At 39.1% G+C, this 17,943-nt stretch overlaps 2 protein-coding genes across 2 annotated transcripts; both read right to left on the bottom strand.

Annotated features, from left to right (window-relative positions):
* Positions 1-2,789: 2,789 nt before the first annotated feature.
* On the bottom strand, positions 2,790-7,706 carry LOC308684804 (transmembrane protein 151B; the record flags this gene model as incomplete). The annotated part of the gene is made up of 2 exons (XM_081356103.1): positions 2,790-4,556; positions 7,647-7,706. The coding sequence occupies 2 exons, from the start codon at positions 7,704-7,706 to the stop codon at positions 2,790-2,792; spliced, it is 1,827 nt and encodes a 608-aa protein (XP_081212229.1).
* A 770-nt stretch (positions 7,707-8,476) lies between these two features.
* mus81 (MUS81 structure-specific endonuclease subunit) lies at positions 8,477-17,482 on the bottom strand. The gene is made up of 17 exons (XM_081394157.1): positions 17,388-17,482; positions 16,968-17,114; positions 15,518-15,647; positions 15,312-15,418; positions 15,129-15,245; positions 14,884-14,964; positions 14,709-14,797; positions 14,442-14,618; positions 13,399-13,584; positions 13,142-13,269; positions 12,483-12,595; positions 11,381-11,500; positions 11,215-11,310; positions 10,974-11,102; positions 9,817-9,920; positions 9,093-9,176; positions 8,477-8,672 (listed from the first exon to the last, which is right to left on the bottom strand). Exons 1-17 carry the CDS (start codon positions 17,448-17,450, stop codon positions 8,606-8,608), a joined length of 1,938 nt encoding a protein of 645 aa, XP_081250283.1. The 5' UTR covers positions 17,451-17,482; the 3' UTR covers positions 8,477-8,605.
* Positions 17,483-17,943: the final 461 nt, after the last annotated feature.

The following is a 17,943-nucleotide window of genomic DNA, read 5'->3' as shown; positions in this document are numbered from 1 at the left end:
AATAGGCAATACATTTCTATCTGGATAATTTAGATTGGTCGTGGGCCCTGTGTCTCATCTGGTTGCCCGTTGACGGCAACATTGCCCAAAAAGTTGCCCTGTGTATCATCACCTTCAAAGGCAAGAAACTGAAGCAGTGGCATAAGGAAGCAGGTCTTCAAAAAACACACAAAATGTGAATAAAACCTGTAGATAGGCCTACTGTATACAGCCTATGTAAATGTGGTCATAATATCATATCATCATTACAATTGTCAAAATATACAGCATATATAGGCCTACATGCTGCACAGAACATAGAATAGTTCTAACGGTGTGCAATAGGAAGATCTAACACATTTGACTTGACCTTCTGATTACAGTGATGAATCATAACCCAGACAGCAACATAGTGTCTGCCCAGATCCGGCCCACATCCGGGCCATGTGGAATTCACCTGTACCAGATGTGGGCCAGATCTGTGCAGACACTATGTTACTGTCTGGGAAGCATTTTTTTTTTCACTCTCTCTTTTTTGATCAAAGACGACACAAAATTTAATTATCAAAAATTTACAAATTGATAACTGGGCAGAGTTCATAATGTCAAGGCACAAATAAGATTTCAAATCAAGCAGTTTATTATGTACCATCAAGTGTTACGTTTCTCATGATCATCAGCTGTGACAATCCTCAGACTGCCTCCCAACACACACACATAATCAAACTTACATATTTCATAACTTTCATTCTCCTTTTATAACTTTCACTCTCCAAGCCAAATCACTGTACTAGGGTAAAAGCAAAAAATGTCTTGCTTAAAACCTACTAACTTTAGGGAGGGACAAATATAAAGCTTCTGTTTAGTTAAGCTGAACCAATCAATCATACGGTATCCCGCAAACATCTTAACGAATTTGGCTGCATCTGAAATGATTGTATTCAGGGAATTTCACACAAAAAGAAAAGTATTGCTTTTGATGCTACTATTAAATCTTAAAGGGTTCGGTCTCAAAAAAAAAAAAAAAAAAAAAAACCCTGAATACAAACTTGAAATACCCTTGAAGACGCACATATGCTGAACATGTAGTTGATCTCAGGACCGCCTGAGAAACTTTTTGCAATTTAAATCTAAAAAACTCTCGTCATCCCTCTGAGGTCCAGAAGACAATTGTGCACTCAACTGAACAGCTCCGATTTCTAAATATTCAAGTAGTCTAGCCATCTGTGCATCAACCACCGGCTAATGGATGAAACACGCTGCACAATCAAATACTTATGACATACTTTACATTCTCATCGTGATTTAAACAGACACCACATCACTGTTAGATCAACATTCACGTTGTGACAGAACATTTCGACAGTATTGCAAGAATATTTGCTTTTTCTTAATTAAAGGTGTTTTTTAAATTATTTGCAGTACAGTTGCAACATCTATGTGACCTGCTAAAGGATAAATGAGAGAGCATGTCTGCATGCTTTAGGCTTATGATAAGACAAAGCGTGTGCTTTTTGGCTTCCAATATGTATTTGCAGATTATATTTGAAGCTTGACAGTATAACACAAGTAGGAAGATTTGCGTTGTACACATTTTCCAATTATTAAACACATTCATATGTGCATTCTGCAATGAATGAACTCACTACTAAGACGTCTCACGAGGATCCACAGTTACCAGAAGATGGATGCGTCTTGGCACACTAAGCAGTCTCATCCACAATTGGCCTATTTATTCACATGACACTTCAGCCAATCAAAGACGAGCACAGAGGCTAGATGGAGGGCAACATGCTGCACCATTATTTATGTCTGTGAGGTGCTCTTCAGTCTCAAACTCTTCATGAGGCAAAGTTGGTGATATGCTGTTGTACAAATAAACAGTTACTGACTAACAAACAATAAGTATAAAATACATAGTGAACACAATGTGATTACAGCACCTCACACATTTTTAACGCTGTAACACATACTTTTACTCATTTTCTGATAAGCAAACCAAAAATGTTATTGGGACTTGCAAGCCTGCAGAAAGAAAATACTCTTAATGAAGTTGCAAGAAAATTGCTTAATTTGATTATACTCCCTGCAATAATAATGGCATCCATTAGTTTAGTCAAATATCCATGTCAGAAGAACAGCAGATGCAGGACATTTTGAAAAAACAACAGATTGTTACAATGAAATGTCTCAAGAAGTTGAATCCCAACATTTTGTGCAAGTTTATGAGGCTCTTCTCTCTCGTTTTTTTTTTTTATAAAACTTTTTTTTTGACTTGTTGGACACAGCTATATGATGGCTATGTATATATATATATTAATAACATTCCCCTTGATGAACTGTTCTGTTCTCTTCATGACCTTTGAAAGGCTTTCCAATGGTTTTGTCTTCCTTCTGTAGTTTGTCTTTTGGTGCTTTTTGCTACGTGCCCACAGGAGGAGTTCATCTTTTCTTGTGTATCCCCTTAAATTTTACAAACACTCTCTCGCCATTTCTTTATTGCATAGATAAGTGACGTCAGTCATTGTTGACAAGAGGTGTCTGACACCTTTCTTGGTCAATTCATGCATTCTCGTTCTCATATTGGTCTTAAGCTTTACCAACTGACTCTTCTCTTAAGCGTCGCCTTAAAAACTTTACCAACCAATCCCGCTTCAACTGTTGCCATTTGTAATTTTTTTCAGACAAGCTTTTCTTACACATTTCTTATGAAAGTCTATAGAGATCACTAAATTACTTTGGTCATGACATTTCCAATTCTCCCTCTTTCACTTCAATGCACTTTTTGATGGGGGTTTAGTGTCTTTTCCTCAAGAAATGTCCTCACCTGAATGGCAACTCTCCTCTCCATGCACAATCAACACTGGGAAGAAAAGGGCATCCTGATATGTAGGAGGTCTGTCTCTTTCCCTTACTTCCCCTTCTTCTGCATCCTCTTGTTGCTCTCTTTCTTCCCCGTCTCTCTCACCTTCTTCTACTCTTTCCACCACATTCGCCGCCTCCTCATCCTCATCACCCTCTCCCTCCAGCACTCGTCTGCTCTCTTCGTCTTGTCTAGCTCCCAAACCTAAGAAACCACCTCCTCCACTTGCCTCTTCTCCTCTTGCTGCTAGCCCTCCACCTACACTTCGGGAGTGGAAGAGGGATGACGAGCGAGGAGCCTGGAGCCGCCCCAAAGAGAAGCCGCTCCTGCTCAGAACCAGCCGTCCCGGGCCTCCAGGACCACCTCCTGATGCACTAGCTCTCATCCCAGCCATGGTGCCACTCAGCAGGGCAGCGGTCGGGCCTCTCAGCCGGGATGGCAGGGAAGCACTGCTTGTGGTGCGGCGGCAACGAGGACAGTTCTGGAGCAAGTAAGCCGAAGCGAAGGCCACTGGATAAGACGGGCCACTCTGTGTTGAGTTAGTCCCCTGCCCAGCTGGAGGAGTGTTGGCACCTTGGTTGGCGCCTGAACCGGGATCCATCAACAGGGCCTCGGAGTAACTGGGCACCATCTGCTGGTTGCAGCGAATGTGCCACTCCAGCTCCGTCATGTCCACCGTATTGACTCGGGAAATGGCACGATAACTCGATCCAGTGCCAGGTCCAGGTCCGTTTCCATTCTCCATGCCCCCGCTGTTCTCAGTTACGTCACCCGTATTGTTATCATCAGCATCGCCAAACAGTTTCTCTACGTGGTAGTGCACGTACGCAGTGCGATACTCCGCAACAACCCGAAGCGGCCAGGACAGGAGCAATGCCGAGGCCAGCCAGAAAACTTTACGTCTGGCGTACCAGGGCTGTCTGGCCGGGTCTGGGAAAGCTAGGATGTGCTCACGGAAATCAACATTCTTCAAATGCATTCCCTCCCGTGCCTCCATGTAATCATCAAGACCTTCGTTTTCACCAAAAAAACGTGCACGCTGGGTCAGGTAGGCAGCCTCGGCTCGGGCACTAGCAAAACTAAAGCATTTGGTGAAACGCAGCCGTACCGCTGGATGATCCTTTAAGCCCCTTAACTCCTTCGAAACGTCTTTGACGCCATACCTTCCATAGTCAAACTCTGAGCTCGCCGCATGCGTGTTTACACGCTCGTGATACACTTGCGTAGTGGTATAGGCGTCCCCGTTGCGATAGCGCGTCACCTGTCTTGTCCGTCGCACGTAGTGGTAACTGATGGCCTTCCACCAGATGCACGGCGTTGCTTGCTGCAGCCTCTGCACGCGCTCGTACACCTCCGTAACCTCTGCTTGAGCCAACATGGCCGTCTTGGAGTAGCAGTGCCAGCATTCCACCAGGTAGACCACATACAGCATGGCCAGGAAAGCCAGAGGAATATAAATGTAGCCACTGGAACAGGGACTATCCAGATCCACTTCTAGGGGGATGTAGGCACCAGAGCTAGCTGAGGTCGCGGAGGGGTCTCCCGGCTCCACAACCGCAGCTTCGGGCTCTGTCGGGGCGAGCACTGGAACTTTGCACAGCTTGCACCAGGCCAGTGTGCCGAAACAGCCGAACATGAGCAGAGTGAGGAGAAGACACTTCCAGTGAGACTCTCGACACAGAGAGGAAGCCAAGGACTGCTTCACCGGACGCTGCTGCAGAGAGGTGAGGAGAGAGAGAATATGAGAGTGAGCAATGTGGACATGGGTTAAAAAAAAAAACTTTTTAGGATTTTTTTTTTTCCTGTGCAAAACATTAATAATTGCCTGGAGAAAAAAAATACTTAATTACTTAAAAGTATGGTTAAATTACACAACACTCTTGGCCTGGCCTGCAATAAATTAAATGCACATTAGGTTGTGAAATAGATTTAATTACCTTACAACAGCCATTGGCTTCCAGACAAGTACTTTTTAGTGCAATTGTCAGAAAAGGTAGGCTAACACTTGTTGAGAAGCACTGTCTGCCATTTTATTATTGAATATTATTTTAAGCATAATGGATTTCATGCAAATTATTATTATCCACTGTATTCTGAAATTTTAAAGCATTTTTATAACATTTTAAGTAAACCAACACCACTGTAAGGCCACTGTTAAGTAAACTATCACCACTGTTGGTTGCATGTTCGTAACTCTTGGAAAAACTAAGGAATGATAAATGCTTCTTTATGTGTTACAACTAGGATGCAAGTGAAGTTTGTGCAAAAATCACAATAAAACTAGTCCATGTAATGACATTTCTTTTTAAATAAATTTGCTCTTTCTAGTCTTAGCTTTTAAATGAGCAATTGCACTCTCTTTCTTGAACACTCTTCATTATGAACGTCTCTCTTCCGTAGCCCTTTTTCTTTCAGTCTTTTTCTATTAACTAAACCACAAATTCAGAAATTAACATCTGAGTGAAGTAGCAAGAGGATTATGGCCTTATATGACTGACGTAGCAACTTCAATCTTACAATTCTGAATTTGTGGTGGGGTTAATAGAAATGAACTGAAATAGAAAGGTCTATCATGCAAGAGAGAGGAACATAATACATAGAAAAATATTGGTTAAAGAAGGAATATGATATTTTTACAGAGAGATAAAAATATGTTGGAAGGTACAGTGATACAGCAAAGCCAGATACTCTGGCAGCATCTTTCACTCGACTTCAGTCTTTCATTATCCTTCAACAGCCGGTGCCACACTAATGCCATCCTAAAATGAACAGAAATAGCACACTATCTGTTGTAGCCTATTCCTGCTGCCATCCAAATTAATTTAAAATTGCATTTCTGATATGACTCACAGCTTTCTTCCCTTCAAGCTGTCTCAATTTCTATTGATCTTCATGTAACAAGAGACAGGAGGTTAACTCAGCACCAATGAATGAATGGAGAGAAGAGAGAGAGAGAGAGAGAGAAATGCTGTAGTTTGTTAATATAGAGGTCAGTGCTGACTCTGGTCTTGAGCTTTGTCACAGATATGTTGACCTAGCCGAAGTCATTATCTGCCTTGAAATAACACAGACCTCCTTTGATCAGATGTTGTACCAGTGAGAGGACATCTATCAGACGCAAGAGCGTGATAAATGTGAAAGGGAAAGAGCTATACAGTGGCAAACACAATTAGAAAGAGACTTTGCCAAGGATGATAGTAAAACAACAGCCCCAAGGGAAATGCTCTGCCAAGACCTAAGGGAAAAGACGAGCATAGGCCTATTACCCTGTGTGGAGAATATCACTTATAATACACAGTTGCATTACTTATACCGTGTGCTATGGGTGCTACACTTTCTTTAGTAACATCTAATGATTATTAACCTCAGAAGAGAAAAACTAAAATTGGGGAATACCAATTTAGTGCATCTGTGGAGATACTGTACTTGAGAGAAGCATTATGATCTCTTTTACACCTCCAAACATTAGCTTAAAATACTATGTAAACAACATGAAATCATTCAGTACTACGCTATTAGTATCTGATACCATCAAAGTGCCACCACATATTGTGCCAATATGACGACTTTTTTCATAAGATAAAAGAATGGCAGATTATGGCCAAAAATCTCGGGAAACTAGTAACTGCAGTGCAGAGATAAAATCACATAGCTAACAGGCAATATACTGCAGCATGCTCGGTTATGGGTAGATAACAGGTCTCTATATTAAACTACTAAAATCATGAGCCTGAAAAACTCGTCAGAGTGCAGCTTGATCACATCATATGGCAAGCTGTTTTAAGTAGCATTAGGCATTTATTCCTTAAAACCAACTAGTATCTATTTTAATGTTATTAGAACGTATTTTGTATTACTAATTAGTCCAATAGTGACTGGTATCTTCACTATTCATTAGATAATACTTATTCATTACATACTATTTGTTTTTAGCTACTATTCAATATTACTATGACTAATCAAATTGTTATTGGCATCGTCTATACCAGTTTTCTTAATAGCAATAGAATAGACTAAATAAATACTATTTCTACTGTTGCTAACATTTTTTATTTCATCTGTAGGATTTCTGACTCAACTATAAATAAGTTGTTTTGATTAATCATTACATCTGACAAGTAAACTAGTAATAAAAGTAAACTGTAACAAGTAAGATAAAAAAGGTAACTTAATTTACAGTGTCATTGTTACATGTTACTAAAGTAATAACGATAAATAATGCCTACTTAAATGCAACTAACCCTGAACCAAACCAAATCCTAACCCTATAGGCTAAGTAAATGTAGTTACTTAATATAACTCAGTACTTAAATACAGTAGTCATTAATCAACATTTGAACTGGATCAAAACCTTTCATCAAAGTTAAACATGAATTTTGAACAATACCCGTTCTTGTCTTAGGACAACTTTGATTAACTTTTTTGATCCACTTCAAATACTGTATAGGCTACAGTGTAACAAAGACCTTAAAATAAAGTGTAAAAAAAAAAAAAAAAAAAAAACCCGATACTAGATCTAATGAATAGGTAGCCTACAAATAAAACTGGAATAAATGTTAGTCACTATTGGAATAAGCAGGCTAGCTTATTCTCCTATTATAGTATCAAATAGTTACAAGTGAAAGAACCTATCGCTAGTGGATTACTTACTATCAATTGAAAACAGATGTTAAGATGGCTTGCCATACACGTCGTGACAGTCTTCATGTGCCCAACACAGTTAGTACTATACAATAACAACTCACCTGTATATGCTAACGCAAATTTTTGATAGAATGTGGGCCAGTACATGCCCTCGTCTCACCTCTTCCCTCCCAGCTCCGTTCAGTATGGGCTCCTGTCCATCTTCCGTCACCTCCTGCATCTTCCCTCCGTCCCGCGGAGACACACCGGGGGTGGCCGGGGGCGCTTCAGGATCTGGCGGCCCTGGTCCGGGTCTTCCCCTGCGGGTAAGTCACCCCATCCGCCGCGGGTCCCGACACGGTTTCTCGAGAGCGGCAGCCTGGGCGAAGTCGCATGATCAACGCCACATCACACACCCGCATTCTCCGTCTCCTCCTTGCCCTTCACACATCAAGTGCATGCATATTTTCTCAAATAGTCTCTCGGTTCTGACCATTTCACCACCAGCTGCATCCCCTTCACTGTGATGATGATGATGATGATGATGATGAGGTTGTTGTTGTTATCATTCCGGCTGTGTATCCAGAGGCATGGATGAAGACAAGAGAATGCATCGAGGATATTAAAACGCACGCGCCTGTCTGTTCGCGGGATGCAGGGAGCAAAACGTCAAAACACATTCCCAGAAAGCAACCAGCGTGGATACGCGGCAAGGAAGGCGCCCTACTTGTTTTTGTCGATATGCGTGTTTCTTCTTGAGGGAGATTCAGAGGACGTCAGCGGTGTCCCCCTCCAGTCTCCTGGAAGGCAGAGCTGCTGTTACCTACACTGATGTCACCCACCTGCCCCACACTGCTAGTCCCAATCCATTGCACCAATACCCCCTCTCCTTCATTTTAATGCATATTTTGCCTTTTTGAAATCATACGCTTCAGTGCTTAAACGCTTGGGCACAGCAATTTTTGATTTGAAACAGAATAGAACAGCCAGAATAAAATGCAATACTCCTGAGGGGTTTGAAAAACTGAAATTTACACCTTTATTGCTTTAGACATTATTTGAGTCAACAAACAGAAAAATTATAATACAATGATTAAACTGAAGTGCACCACACATTTGTGTTTTTAATAAGGTGAAAGCCTATGACAGAGGTCCACATGTACAGTAAAGCTGATATATAGTGCGACTCAAGGCTGGTCCAAGATTCCTGCAATAACAATACAAACATATACATCATAAAATATCATGATAATAATAATAATAAAATCTATTTTGCTCACCAAGGCAAATTAGAGTAAAAACAGTACTATTGTGAAATACTACTACAATTTAAAATATCTTTTTGACTATATTTTAAAATTAAATTTATTCCTGTGATCAAAGTTGAACTTTCAGCATCATTACTCCAGTCTTCAGTGTCACATGATCCTTCAGAAATCATTCTAATATGCTGATTTGAACCTCAAGAAACATTTATTATGATTTTCAATGTTGAAAATAGTTGAGCTGCTTAATATTTTTGATAAATTAAATGCAAGTCACTTTTGAGAGAGAGAGAGAGAGAGAGAGAGAGAGAGAGAGAGAGAGATCTAGCAAAACACTAGATTTTAGTACAAAAAAAACAAACCTTTTGAGTTTTCCATATTTGATAGATGAAAGAAGCTTCTCTTTTTCGGTTTCACTGGAGCATTGGTCATATGCTTGCAATAAACTAGAGAAAGAATGAATGGTTTAAAAACAAAGAAATCGATGAGGCATGAGACAACAGCATTTTCCAAATGATTCACCCAAATCAGGGATAGTTCACCCAAAAATGAAAATTTTGTCATACAGGTTTGGAACAACTTGAGGGTGAGTAAATTATGAGTTTCCTCCTTCTGCTGAACACAAAAGATGATATTTCGAAGAATGTTGAAAACTTCCATAGTATTTTTCTTCCTACCATGAAAATCAATGTGTGCCGTCAACTGTCTGGTAACCAACATTCTTCAAAATATCTTCTTTTGTGTTCAGCAGAAGAAAGAAACTCATACAAGTTTGGAACAACTTGAGGGCGAGTAAATGATGGCAGAATTTTAATTTTAGGCTGAACTATCCCTTTAAGAGGTAAAATGACACGACCTTATGTCATCTGCATGAGTTACCAAGGAATCGATGAGGAACACGTAAAAAGGCATTTTTAATTCATACGTCAGTAAGTGTCTGCAATAGTAGAATGACAATGAGTGTTTTGAAGAGTGCGTGTCTGTGTTAGCGGGGCGATACACTGTAATTTAATGAGCGGGTGTCTGTGATAGTGGAATGTAAATGAGTTTTAATATGTTTGTGCAGTAGTAGAGAGCGAGTCGCACCTGCTGACTGTGCTGTAGTGTTCGAGAACAGCGGCTGCTTTATCACCAGAGACTCCACTGATCTGCATAAGCTGTCGAGCAAATACTTCCCGCACTGTCTGGCACTGTGTTTGTGCGAGAGAGAGAGAGATCTTGATTAGAAATGATTAGATTTAATAAGAAAATCCTTTTCTCCTACATCATAAATGACTTGAGTCTCAGAGCGCACGGATGAAACACAATAAACGCTGTCATGTTCATCTTGTGTTTGGATGCTGGTGTTTGTGAACAATCATGTGAGACGCTTCAGGGAGGGAATTAAACCAAATCATTCTGATGACAGACTTTGGCTTAGGCATTTCAGAATTATCAAACCAACATTTGAGATGCTGCGATGAATCTGATCCACTGGTTAGTCCAGTTATTCAATCACATCCACTGTTGAGGCAAAGTCACGTGAGATTTTTGCGGTGCATCAAGGAATTTATTCAGTAAATGTGTTTCCATCGTAATTTATGCCAATGTCTTTGAGTGCTTATGTTTTTTTATGTGCATTTTTAGAATTTCTGCACATCTTGATGTTTCCATCCAGCGTTTTTTATACAATATCCCAAAATGCACATAAAAATAGTTGGATAGAAACATAACTATTGTTAGTTATTAAAAATACAGCTCATTCTTAGATCACGTTAGTTTAAATCCATTGAATAATAACAAATTTGGATTTTAATAATGTATTAGTAAATGGTGAAATTAAAATGAACTAAGATTAATAAATGCTTAGAAGTATTTTTCATTGTTAGTTCATGTTAACTAATGTAGTTAATTAACATGAAAATCTTACTGTAAAGTGTTACCAAAAAGAGATGAACAATATTATCAGCACAACAAAGTTCATTAGCAGAACTATATATATATAAATCTTTTAGCAAGACTCATTTAAAAATAAATATTTGACATATTTCAGTGTACATTATAATACTGTGTTAATTTACTCAAGCATCATAATACTGCTTCTTGATTTTAGTGTTATATTTTTATTTTAGTATAGATTTTTAATATTGCCATTTATAGTATCAGCAATAACTATTTTCATGTCAGCAAATCATATCATACATGATTTTAATATCAGTGCAACTCTACTTTCTCAGAAGCCCATTGATTTGTTTTCACATTACCTTGTTCTTGACAGCCCCATAGTTAAACTCTGTGAAGGACATGAGAGAACAGGAGAGGTTCGCTGTATTCTCCATGTCATCTTCTCTATCACCCTCCAGCTCTCTGGAGCGACAGAATAATGTGCAATTCTGAGGATATAAAAGCAAAACAAAAAACCCCCCCCATAAATTAGGAAATATTAAGTGATATAAAATAATAAGTGATTTACACATAGTGCATTGATTGGGCTTTAAAACAAACCTGGTAGAGTTTCTGCAGATATCTGGTCATGATGGTGAGGTAAGCAGCAGACTCTTTCACATCCTGAACACGCTTCACAAAGAAGCCGTCAACCACCTGCAATTATACACAATCAATCACATCATCATCCGCTATTGCATGCCTGTCTTTACGGCCTGATGTATACCTGGGTATTGACTATAGCCTGTTGTAATGTACTCTCTGGTAAACTGAGATGAGCCGCCGCCGATCCACACTCCTCCACTAGATAAATGGGCTTACGCAGACCACACCTCTTCAGTCGAAACTGAGAACGAGAAGGCAACAGAAAATATAAACGGGAAAATGATGGAACATATATTAGGAAAGTCACAAATCTGTTCACTAGAACTGCATGATTAATCGTTAAAAGATCGCGATCTCGAATCAAACACAGGCACAATCTTATTCAGAAATGACAACAAGCTTCAAATGATCACAGAAGTTCTGGGATAAAAGTTTATAGTTCGGGCAAAAAAAAGATTATAGTTTGACAAAAAAAAAAAAAAAAGAAGCATCAATTACATCATTAGACCAGTTGGTGGCGACATGTGAAAAGTATAAAAAAAATACAGTAGTCATTGAATCATTCTTTCAAGAGATTTGTTTAAAAACACAGATTTTTCCAATGACAAGTGAAATCTATGAGAGAGTCGTTAAATCATTCATTCAATCTGATTTAAAAAAAAATACATATATAATTAATTCCAATTTTGTTTAGTCGTCTATTTGGAATCTTGGGAGAATCACAATTTATCCAGAATCGTGCAACTTTTCACTATATTTAGAAAGCAGATAAATATGAAGGATCGAACATCCATCATTTACTTCACTGGTCACTAGGAAACAATTCGACATCGACACGAATCTTTGAAAATAACTTGCAACTCTCCAGTTGATCTGATCTGTCTCGTAGCAAACTCTGATCTCTATTGCTGTACGTGAGCTCTCGACCAATGACGCACAGGAGCTAAGCAAGGACCGCCTCACATTTCAGTGTCACACAGAAATAAAAAAATAAATAAATGTCTAAATAAATATAATAAAATAAATACATGTGGGAATAAATAAATCTAAAAAAAAAAATACATGAAAAATAAATGACAGAATAAATATACTATTTAAAATGGATAAATTACATTTAAGTTACATAAAATAAATGTTAAAATAATAAAGGAAAAAGTAAAAAAAATAATCTAAAAAAATGCGACAGTTCATTTTCATAACTTTATAAAGAGAATTTCCTCAACCTTCTGCTCTCTGAAGCGTCCATCGATGATGCTTCCACAGAGATCATCCATCCTCTTCCTCTCAATGATGTAATCAAGCACTAGCTCCTTTCCCACTGGTGGACGCAGCTGCCCTGGAGGAAGACACATGGTTTTTATACATGTAATCAATAATAATTATTATTGTTTATTATTACTATTATGGATTAAACTATTAAAACAGTGGTCCCACTAGGAGGCATCAGCAAGCTTCCAGGAGGGCCTCAATACGTCTTAAAATTATATAAAGTTACTTGTATATTGACAATCTTTATTAAAATGCAAAAAAAAATTAAAAATTATTAAACTGACATTATATTTTTTAGTTCACTACAACATAAGTACTAGAGGTACATATTAGCTTAGATAACAGAGCCTTTGAATATTGTCTTGGAAAAAGAGCGCTGAAGTCGCAAAGATTGAGAATCACTGTATAAAAATGACTTAATTTGATCTTCATTTGTTCCTTAAACCTATCTTTGGGTGTTGGAAAGGCTCTATATAAATACAAATGTTTTATTATATTATTATTATCATCTATTAAACTTTTCTTGTGCATTTCTTCTGAGAAGAACAACATTGCCATCTGCTGGTTATTAAGTAGTCCTGCATCTCAGTAAAGCATGGCGAAGTTGACCTACCAGGAACAGGTGTCACTTTCTCACGTGCCACCCAAAGGAAGTCCCCTACATTCAGTTTCCTGATGTCAAAGGTCACAGCATTCCTTTGCAATTCCTTGGCCAACTCTTGTTTGCGACCACTGCTTCCCCTGTTGAGTTCACAATGTAACTAATATAACTCTACTAGCTATTTCCTGTTTTATAAAACAACGCATTCAACTTGAAATAAACTTATATTGATATAAGTTGTACCACACACATAAACTTTTTTATCTTACCCAGTTGTCTCGATGAAGTCAACGCACAACACAATATCATAAGATCCAGGTGGAAGATGCCAACCCATTGCTGTTCTCCCTGTCTCAGAAGTTTGGGATTCTCCTTTGGCATCTGACTCGGAGAGAAGACCTCTGGCTTGATTTACAGGAAGAGCTGTAGCAGGCCTTTCTGAAGACTTGCTGGACCTGGAATGTTTCTACAGTTAATATGCTACAATCAGGGCTTGACATTGACTTTTTTGCTCACCAGTCACTATGGCTAGTGGTTTTCCAAAGTTACTAGCCACTCAGAATTTTCACTGGCCACAATTTTGACATCGATACAACGAGGAAAAGCTGCCATATAGATATTTTTTATATTATCTCATAATTTAGCAGCAGATATATTAGGCTGCTGTCACTTTAAGACCTGACGCACGGATCCATTATACTGTTACACATGCGTTTTCTTTCTCAACAGTTGACGTTCACTTAAAACATTACTGACTGTGTTTATGTGACTACTCAATAAAGACCGGCATTTTGACATTATTTTTTGTGTATTTGACTGTTTAAGCGCAATAAGCAGCGAAAAATTACTCAATTTAGGACAAGAGGCGGCTTTATGTGCGCGCAAAACTGTAAAGTCAACATGAAACAGAAGTTGCGATAGTCTTTTCTTCCCTATTTTGGCCTATATTTGAGTGAAGCAGCTCGAATGGTTTGATGGTTGTGGTTTGCTATTGGTCGATCTCATGTGAGTGACAGGTTGTCCCGCCCTCACGCCAGTAAACACATCATCAGAGAAGAGAAGGATGTTGTTCAAGAGGGAGGTTAGGGAGATATTTTGGCTGAAGATTATAAGGGCACATGAATTTGAAAAAAAATGATGTGTATGGATAAATCATTTATACTAAATACTACAATATTCCATGAAAAAACAAAAATGGTTGATTTTAAATATTAGTGAATTTTGCTACTCAAAATAGCCTGATATGATCTAAAAAAACAAAAATGGAAACTTTAACATATGTCCTTGCATTTACGCAAAAGCTTGTACCCACCGACTCGCTTTCTCTTTCTCTTCCTCCTCCTCCTCCTCCAAAGTCAGGTCTACAACATCTGGTCCATCGTGAGAGTTTTCTTCTTCACTCCTTTGCTCCACGTGTTCTTTAGTCATCCCTGTCTCTTCTGAATCAAGCCTCTCAGCTAAAGCCAAACCCTGGTCAGTCAATGAATACCTGAAATAAAACAAGAAAAGAGAGCGATGAAGATCAACAGAACTCAAATGAAAGCAGAACTTCTGAGCTGTGATTGCAGATCTGGTTTACCTGGCAGGATTGTGTGTCTTCACCAACAGGTCTTTCTGAATAAGCGTGCTCACCGAGGACCACGCCGTGTACTTGCAACCAAGATCAGGCTATATGTAGAGGGATAAGACATACTCAGGCTACAGACAGCGGTTATAGCGGTAAATCCTTTGTGGAAGTGTGTTGTTGGCCTCACCACTGTGAAGGACTTATCACACAAGGGTTGTGCCTCAGTTTGTAGTTCATTCCTAAACATGAAGCCTTTACTGCCAGGCATCTACAAAACACAGGACAAAACAGAGTACAGCAGTCGGGAGTAATAATCACATTCATTTTCTCCACAGGGGAGGTCATTTTTAACGATAACTTGTAAACCGTTAAAAAAAAGACTACTGTGGGCTATAATGCAAAACAACATGACAATAAATGTGCTTGTTTTACCTGTGTGTGTCTATACAAAGTGAGCAGTACAGCGTAACCTCCAGACCTCTTCTGTGGCACATACTCTCTCTTTTTCCTAGTTCCCTTCTCCTTTATTCCTTCTATTTGTGTTCGTTTCTGCAAGAAGTTTGTCATTAGTTTTCTCAGACAAGTACGCACAACTCATTTCATCCTTAAACCGACCATATGTTCACCCAAGTTTCCGGAAAGTTTCTTCTGAGGTTCGTCCATCTGTTTAGAGGAAGCCATGTTGCTTGTATGGCTAGTCAACTGGATTGGAGCATCAGAACCTTTCAGGAAAATCAAACAAACAGAAGCATGTAAACATAATGCCAGTAGATTGTGAATTAAGGGAAAATCTACGTCTTCACTAGACTGAAGTCCCGCACCGGTTTCCCGATAATGCCTCTGCAATCGCTCGTCCAAAATCTTGCAGATCCCGTCGCCGAAATTCTGCAGGATCTTCGCCTCTTTTCCGTTTTTTAGCGGGAGAGGATATTTTTTCAAAGAGTTTATGGCCTGTGAAATAGCATAACATTGTAATTGCTGGGTTTAATCAGTTTAGCATATTCTAATGAGATAATTTACATATTTACAGTCAGTTAAATCAAACATTCGAAATAGACCTTATTCAGGGCAGCGCCATGACAGGTATGAAAGCAAGGCTACTACCACTTTGAAGCTTCAAAAAGTTTATACATCTTCTGAAGAGACTCGATCGCTTTATATGATGAACAGATTGAATATAGGCTTTTATTCACATATAAACATTAGCTGTGGTAAACAAAGCTAAAGCATGTTTGCTTGTCGAGCGAGAACCAATGAGGTTTATTCTCGTGTTACGCATCACGTTTGAGCTTCAGCGAGAACCAATGAGGTTAATTCTCGTGTTACGCATCAAGTTTGAGCTTCAGCGAGAACCAATGAGGTTTATTCTTGTGTTACGCATCACTTTTGAGCTTCAGCGAGAACCAATGAGGTTAATTCTCGTGTTACGCATCAAGTTTGAGCTTCAGCGAGAACCAATGAGGTTCATTCTCGTGTTACGCATCAAGTTTGAGCTTCAGCGAGAACCATTGAGGTTTATTCTCGTGTTACGCATCACTTTTGAGCTTCAGCGAGAACCACTGAGGTTTATTCTCGTGTTACGCATCACTTTTGAGCTTCAGCAAGAACCAAGGAGGTTCATTCTTGTGTTACGCATCACTTTTGAGCTTCAGCAAGAACCAATGAGGTTTATTCTTGTGTTACGCATCATGTTTGAGCTTCAGCGAGAACTAATGAGGTTTATTCTCGTGTTACACATCACGTTTGAGCTTCAGCGAGAACCAATGAGGTTCATTCTTGTGTTACGCATCACTTTTGAGCTTCAGCGAGAACCAATGAGGTTAATTTTCGTGTTACGCATCACTTTTGAGCTTCAGCAAGAACCAATGAGGTTCATTCTCGTGTTACGCATCACTTTTTAGCTTCAGCGAGAACCAATGAGGTTCATTCTCGTGTTACGCAGCAGTTTGAGCTGTGTTTATGATCACTATAATGTAGTGGTTCACAATTTAATAACAGTGCATGTAAAATATGTATTTTACGTATGGGAGAGGCATACTTTCAATGGCAATGACCGTGTTTTCAATGGCATTCACTGTACAAAAGCTCCTAGATCACTTATAATTATCCACAGCTCAAAATATCAGAAGTTTTTTGTCTACTGCATTCTCTTGGAAAGATGCAGTGTTTAGCCAGCAACAACCCACTCTCCCTCACAGCCTCGCTTTCATTCCCGACACAAAAATGGCGCAGCTGTAAATAAGATCTATTAAACCCAACACTTTCGCTCACCTTCTGGTACACATACTGTGTTTTCATGCCCTTCTCTTTGGCGCTGTCACGTAACTCTGTTAACCACTGCAGGAACAGAGGGTTCGGGCACGAGGGAAGCGGGCGCTTGCGACCCAAACACACCTGATCCCCAGGCATATTCACATCCTATCAGAAGTTAAACAGATTCAAGTTGCTTAAATGTTCGTAATGCAACCGCATTATACAAGATTGGATAAACACTAGGCAACGAAGACTCCAAAGCTGAGTTACAATAACGTTAACTGAAATATGTAACGCTATGCACGCTTACTAAAAACTGAATGAGCTTGTTTGCTTGCAAACAATGTGCTAAAATTCGGATTAAATGATAGCTAGAGTGATCATCTTTTAAAATGCACGTAAGTTATTATATTAGATTAACTGTGATTCTTTATTTACATATAGTTTAGTTGCCACAATGTTTCCCCGCCTGTGTTTTCGAAAGCACCGTATCTGCGTCATTTCCGTCCGACGATGACACGAGTAGCGCCACTCAGAGGGTTGATGGTGCATTTTAGTCAAGCTCAAAATGAAGAAACACGACATATTCAGTGGATAAAAACAGCCTAATTAGTTTACCATTATTTCACAATATGGTTGGATTATGTTTAGGTGAATGTTTCACAGTATTATACAACTACAGTATATTTACCCAACCCAACTTAAAGGGATAAGCTGACCCAAAAATGTCAAAAATGAACATTTTGTCCTCATTTAATCACCCTCAAGTTGTTCCAAACCTGTATGAATTTCTCTCCTCTGCTGAACACAAAAGAAGATATGTAGAATAAGAATATGGGTAAGCAGTTGATGGGCCCCATTGACTTCCATAGTATTTTTTTTCCATACTATGGAAGTCAATGGAGCCCATCAAATGTTTGGTAACATTCTTCAAAATATCTTCTTTTGAGTTCCGCAGAAGACAGAAATTCATACAGGTTTGGAACAACATGAG

The sequence above is a fragment of the Scardinius erythrophthalmus genome (genome assembly GCF_964197995.2).
Source record: "Scardinius erythrophthalmus genome assembly, chromosome: 2".
NCBI lineage: Eukaryota > Metazoa > Chordata > Actinopteri > Cypriniformes > Leuciscidae > Scardinius > Scardinius erythrophthalmus.
This window is presented reverse-complemented; position numbering and strand designations above follow the sequence as displayed.

Bases quoted from the DNA above. Each gene is read 5' to 3' on its own strand.
- mus81 (XM_081394157.1), bottom strand. From the start codon at position 17,450: ATGACGCAGATACGGTGCTTTCGAAAACACAGGCGGGGAAACATTGTG. The intron at 17,115-17,387 runs GTAAATAAAGAA...AACTTCTGATAG, and splicing joins TTGTGGCAACTAAACTATAT to GATGTGAATATGCCTGGGGA. The intron at 11,311-11,380 runs GTATACATCAGG...GTATAATTGCAG, and splicing joins AGGCTATAGTCAATACCCAG to GTGGTTGACGGCTTCTTTGT.